This window comes from Pipistrellus hanaki, assembly GCF_964339955.1.
Source record: "Pipistrellus hanaki genome assembly, chromosome: 5".
Taxonomy (NCBI): domain Eukaryota; kingdom Metazoa; phylum Chordata; class Mammalia; order Chiroptera; family Vespertilionidae; genus Pipistrellus; species Pipistrellus hanaki.
In genome coordinates this window covers 73,667,176-73,673,602 of record NC_140507.1, presented here as the reverse complement: position 1 = coordinate 73,673,602, position 6,427 = coordinate 73,667,176, and the positions used below count along the sequence as shown (strand labels likewise).

The 6,427-nt window shown below is 47.1% G+C and overlaps 1 protein-coding gene across 2 annotated transcripts in view; it reads right to left on the bottom strand.

The window, feature by feature from the left end:
• LOC311622463 (scaffold attachment factor B1) overlaps nucleotides 1-6,427 on the bottom strand; it is a 34,851-nt gene continuing 28,424 nt past the window's right edge. The window contains exons 16-21 of one of the 2 annotated variants that reach the window (XM_084883676.1): nucleotides 5,051-5,188; nucleotides 4,552-4,594; nucleotides 1,588-1,706; nucleotides 1,195-1,301; nucleotides 709-775; nucleotides 1-484 (exon numbers count right to left, since the gene is read on the bottom strand). In XM_084883676.1, the coding sequence (XP_084739802.1) occupies nucleotides 355-484; nucleotides 709-775; nucleotides 1,195-1,301; nucleotides 1,588-1,706; nucleotides 4,552-4,594; nucleotides 5,051-5,188 (604 nt within the window). In that variant the 3' untranslated portion in view covers nucleotides 1-354. The remainder of the gene's footprint in view (nucleotides 485-708; nucleotides 776-1,194; nucleotides 1,302-1,587; nucleotides 1,707-4,551; nucleotides 4,595-5,050; nucleotides 5,189-6,427) is intronic. The other variant, XM_084883677.1, reaches the window with a different exon arrangement.

Genomic DNA, 6,427 nt, shown 5'->3' with positions numbered 1-6,427 from the left:
TTTCATGTTACATATATTTTACCACACACAGAAAATAACAGCCTGTTCAGCAAGGGCTACAGGACTGCTGGAAACCCCACAGTCCCTGGAAGCTGCCCTCTTTCCCTAAAGGAAAAGCTGTGCTGAGTACAATTCTGTTTTAAAGAGGCAGAAGTAAAAGGAGAGGATGCTTTAAATAAAGGATATGTGAACAGAAACACTTTTATTACAAAAAACAAAACAAAAAAACAAATCCACATTGTATTGAGCTACAATATGGCAGCAGATAAAAAAAAGTTATTGTACAGAGTTTAAGATAAATCCTAACAGAACGTACTCTGGTTGCCACATGATGGAACACAGGATTCCAAGCACTTAGTAGTGGCGAGTGAAGTGAGCTTCATTAGGTTGGCTGCCCCGGTTCTGGCCAGCAAATCCACCTTGCATTCCACCACGTGGGATCACGTGACCCCGAGAGGCCCCACCGGGGGCAAAGCTGCCACGCCTGGAACAAATGCAGATGCTGTTTAGTGGGATGTGTTGGGTGCCTGTGAGTCACATGCTCTTCAGAACCCTCCTTCCTCAAGCAGCAGCACCATGGGACAGACCTCGCACCATTTTAGGACACAGCATTAGGGGAGGCAGGGTAAGTTGGGAAGACTTGAATGTTTCGAAAACTCCCCCAAGGCAAGCTAACATATACAGAGACCGACCAACAGAATGCCTTACCCTGATATCCCTCCCCTGTTCATCATGTGACCTGGTCCAGAGTGACCAGACATGCTTCTCTCACCACCTGGAAAACAAGGACACTTTTCACATGGTGCTTCCAAGCACAGAACGCAGTTTAGAGGACAATGACACAGGGTTCTGGTGTGTCCAGTCCCTTTCTTGAGCCACCCAGTCAAACCAAATCTCACAGGTCCCCAGTGAATGTATAAGCACCAGAAGGCCACAGGACGGTCCTCACTAAGTTACACGGGGGAGGAGTTACCAACACCCATATCACTCTTCTGTGCCAACCCTCACTCCCCACCGCACCCCACCCAGTCATTAAGGGGCTTCTCCTCTACCAGCCCCTGGGGAGGAAGAGCAGAGAAAGTACTCCTGCTCTCAGAGGAGGGGGATTAGCAATGATTAGTGAAGAGCAGGTGCAGCTTCAACTTTCTAGATGCTTCTCTACGGACAGATGCTTCCCTGAGAGCCAGTCCTTACCTTGCCACCTCTTGTGGCCCCTGTCTATTATGCCTCCGTCAGCAGCACCCTGCCATGCACGCTCATCCTCAATTCTTCGGCCATGGTCCCCCCAGTCACGCCTGCCCCTTGGAAAGAAACATCTCTGATTTGGAGGGCCCCATCTCTGCCTCTCAGAACAGCGACAGGAGTGGGTTCTGAGGTGTGGTTTTAGCATTCTGTGTTCCCAGCCCCCATCCCTTCAGGCAGTGGGGACTGAGGGAAACAGGGTGGCTCTGGCCCCATGTTACTCAAAGAGCTCCAAGGTGGCCTGAGTCTCAGAGCCAGTGCTCATCTCACCCCCGAAGACGGTGGGTCCTCAGCCTACCAGCTCTATGTGAGGCCCACAAGGGAACTGGAGTGTGAGACACAAACCTGGGTGGAGGAGGCAGCCCCCGGCCCTCGCTCATCCTCTTGTCAGAGCCGTATCTGCCCCACCCGTCACGGGAGTCCCGTCCGTGGCGCTCTGGTCCTCCGTGGCGTTCAGGATAATGCTGAATGTTAAAGAGCCAAAATGAAAAGGCTTTAGTATTAACCCCTCATCCCAAGGCCTTTGGGGCAACAAGGCAATAAAGACAACTACTACTCAGAAGCACTTGCACACCCGAGTCCCTGTTGCCAGGCACTCTGCACACTGCCTTATGCCACACATGCCATTTCATCTCACATGACACAGCTGCATCGCTGAAGCCTGCTCATGGCCTGGTGAAGAGCAGGTGCTCAGAGACAAGGAAAAGGAGGAGAAGGAGAAGGAGAAGGATATTTAGGGCTGAGATTCACCCTAATCAGAAGGCAGAGAATTGAGAGACTGAGGGACTGAGGGGTGCTGACACCTAGCAACTGCTCCATGCCCAGAATGAGCCCCTGTGCTAACAATATAAACACCCCTGCAGAGCCACGGAGTACAAGGGCCACAGGGATCCTTTAACACAACTCACTACTGGGCCTGGCATTATGCCCCTGACCTGCCACCGGCTCTGCACCAACAAGCACTGGGCTGCGCAGCCTCAACAGTGCCTGGCCCCATTCTTTGTGCTCCAAGAAGGAGGGATGAGAGAAGCCCCTGTCTGCTAGAGGAACATCCATGGATGACTTTTAGGAACCAAGGAGGTGGCTTTCCCTCCATGATTTGCTGTTACACAAACCCTACCGGTGACCTTGGGGGATTTGCCCCAGAACCACATTTGATATGAGAGGGAACCAGAAGGGAGCCCTGGCCATGAAGCGCCTTGGATGCCTGCTACAGCAGTCCGGTCACTGCCCACAGCCATGTTCACATACCCCTTAGGCTGGGAGCCCTCCAAGGCCATGCCCTTACATGAAGCCCTAACTGCCACCTGGTCTCTTACCCCCAAATGTGCACGGAGACCTCCCCTCAACAAGAGAAGATAAGGTGTCAGTTTTACCAGGTGGACAAAACAGAGCATTGTCCCTTCAAGGGGTGAAACCAAAGACCAAAATGTTAACGAAAGTCTGTGCTGTCAAATGAAAGAAAAGCTGTTTAAAATGGACTCCTGAAATAACACTTCTACAAAATAAATTATAGCTCATGATTTACAGAGCTTCTTCATCTGATCGTGGACAAAGACTAAGGTTTAAGAAAGAATGAATTTTGCCAAAACCAGTTTGGCTCAGTGGACAGAGCGTCAGCCTGCGGACTGAAAGGTCCCAGGTTCGATTCCAGTCAAGGTCATATTGGTTGTGGGCACATCCCCAGTAGGGGGTGTGCAAGAGGCAGCTGATAGATGATTCTCTCTAATCGATGTTTCTAACTCTCTATCCCTCTCTCTTCTTCTCTGTAAAAAAAAAATCAATAAAATATATATTAAAAAAAATGAATTTTTACATGTAGCCTTCTATCTAAAGACATAAACTGGACAGAGGAGTATTTAATACAGGGAAGCAGGAAAGTTCTACTTAGCAAGACCTGGTTCTTTAAAGCCCATTTCCACCTTTTTCTGGCATTTTAAAGTTTAACCAATTCTTTTGTCAAACTAACTAGCCCATGTAACAGTTCAACAAGGCCCCGAAGGTCTGTGCTATTTCCCCTTCCTGTTGTCATATGTCATCATCTGCCACTAAAAACAACAAATCCTTTCAGTTTTGCATTGTCTGATACCAGATGAAAACCTGCTAGCAATAACAGCTATGTGTGGGGAACTGTGCAAACACTTTCTCTGACCATGTGGTCTCATTTATTCAACCACCTATGTGGTACAATAATCTCATTTCACAGCTAGAAAAATTGGCTCGGCAAAAGTGGTGGCACCAGGCATGACCCTGGTTCTGATAGAGCTTTGACAGTTTAACCACCGTGTTCGACTTCTCCACCAAAGAAAAACCTTCAGACTGGGTCTAGATGTAGCTGCATGTAAGATTTATCTCCAAGAGCAGAGAAAACGGGCTCATGTGAGGATTAGTTCTGAGGTGGCAGAGGAACCCCTCATATACCAAGGAACCAAGCCACCCTCAGCCACGTTCTTAGGAAATGATGGACAGGCCGGAAAAATGCTGGAGTCAGGGAAAGGACAGACTCACAGCAATTCTGCTGAACATCAGCTTGACCACAACCTTCTCTCAATCCCTTCGATTTTCCATTTAACCACTCAAGAGTTGGCGCTCCTTGGGAAATTTCTCAATCCACATGTAAGATAGGAAATAAAATAGAAAACTAAGCTTATTTTCTAAGGTGTTAATTCTGCAAAGGGAACGAGTGTGGACCAGAGACTGGGATGCTATCTAGGATCAGCAGGAAAGGCTGACCAGGGACCACAGGTGCACCTGGACTCCACAACAAGGAAGTGTGGCATCTGTCAGCTGTGTAGGTCACAAGGTACATTCCTACAGAACCTTTCTGGCATTTTACTACCAGTGTATTTAGTTTTTAGGCGTATTGAACTTGAGGTCAAATCCAAAAAAGGCTCAGAAAATCTGTTGAGATTTCCCAACAAGATGAGCACAATTCAAATTGTCATCCCAGCCGAAACCCTCAGTGGTAGAGTGTCGGTCTGCGGACTGAAAGGGCCCCGGTTCGATTCCGGTCAAGGGCATGTACATTGGTTGCAGGCACATCCCCAGTCTCTGGTGTGCGAGAGGCAGCTGGTCGATGTTTCTCTCTCATTGACGTTTCTAGCTCTCTATCTCTCTCCCTTCCTCTCTGTAAAAAATCAATAAAACATATTAAACAAAACAAATTGTCATCTCACACACAGTGAATGGCTGCCCTTCTCCTTTACTCATTCTCGCACTAATGCAAAAGGGAGGAAGAGAAGGGCTGGTAGAAGAACGAAAGAGAACTCAATGGGAAAACTTTGCCTACAACCATAGTTTCTGACTTACCTGTCCTTCTCTTTCTCCCATCATTGACCTTGAACCTTCTCTCCTGAAAGAGATAATTGAAAAGAAACCGTAAGGAGCTAGTGGTTAGACCACCAAATAGAAAATATCTCCCAAACTGAATCCAGTACTCCACACACACACTGTTCAAGTGGATTCACAGAATCTAGAAGGGCCAACCTCACTTTTTTTTTTTTTTTTTTTTTAAATATATTTTATTTATTTTTTACAGAGAGAAATGGGGAGGGATAGAAAGTCAGAAACATCGATGAGAGAAAAACATCGATCAGCCGCCTCTTGCACACCCCCTACCGGGGATGTGCCTGCAACCAAGATACATGCCCTTGACCGGAATTGAACCCGGGACCCTTCAGTCCACAGGCCAATGCTCTATCCACTGAGCCAAACCGGTTTCGGCCAACCTCACTTCCTTGCTATTTGGAATGATCTAGGACAAACATCATCTGCATTAAGTAGGCAGGATCCTGGGGGCCCAACTCACCTGTCTACTGAGTGGTCAGGGTAGCGGCCCCGGTCTCTGTGGTCAAAGTCGTGGAAGCGGTCGTGGCGGCTGAAGTCAGAATGGTAACGCTCATCCAGGGCAGCTCTCTTGGCTTCTGGCCAATAGGCATCGTCTCGCCTGGGATGGGAAGTAAGAAAGGGCTGAGTGCATGTCCCCCCTCCAAATAAACTATCTTGTGGGAGCTGGTGAACTACCCCCCAAGACTATCCTTGATCCCACCAGTTAACTTGATCAAGAGTATTCTTTGCTGTACAACTGAGAGAGGCTGGGTGACGTAAGGTATGATTGAAAGCCCTGGCTGGTACTGTTCAGTGGTTAGAATGCTGGCCTGTGCACCAAAGGGGTCACGGGTTTGATACATGGTCAAGGCATGTACCTGAGTTATAGGTTTGATCCCTGACTCTTGTAGAGGTGTGTGTGGGTGGCAAGTAATCGATGAGGTCTCTTTCTCTCTCTGCCCCTTCCACCTTTCCATTGTAAAAATCAGATGAGGATTAACAATCAAACAGAAAAAAATCTGACTGAATGACTGTTCTATTTTGTTCAACACATCCATTCCCCTATGTAGAAAAGCTTTGGTTGGCCTGTAAGAGTTGATCACACATACTCAACTGCAGAATGGCCACCCTGAGGGTTGACCTCAATCTATCAAGACAGCAAACAAGAGGTGTTATCGGGGCTCTATAATGTACTTCTGTGTCTTCATCCATGACACTGACTTGACCCATTAAAGACATCCAGTGGGGACGAAACCGGTTCGGCTCAGTGGATAGGGCATCGGCCTGCGGACTGAAAGGTCCCAGGTTCAATCCCAGTCAAGGGCATGTACCTTGGTTGTGGGCACATCCCCAGTGGGGGTGTGTGAAGGAGGCAGCTTGATCAATGTTTCTCTCTCATCAATGTTTCTAACTCTCTGTCCCTCTCTCTTCCTCTGTGAAAAATCAATAAAATATATTAAAAAAAAAAAAAAAAAAAGACATCCAGTGGGGAGGACTTTTAGAAGTATTTGAAGTGATGTTTGAAAACATTTATGAGTAGAACAGACTCCCAGCATCAGTATTCTGCACAAAAGCATTAAAAAGTCCTAAAGGAATCTCAAGACCTCTTATAGACGTCATGTTGAATGTTGTATAGAGACCTCATTTAGCTCAAGGAAGAAAAAAGATAAATGCATTTGGAGACACTCAGAAAGGATCACTGCTGGGATTACCACCCAGAGTCCTCATAGCAGGGTTCAAATTTAGTCCTCTTTTTCACTGGTGGTTAGCACTTTAGTTTCATGTACCACATCAATATTTTTTGTAACAGAAAGTTTTATTATTTGAATAAACAAAAACAAATTACTGCAATGATTAC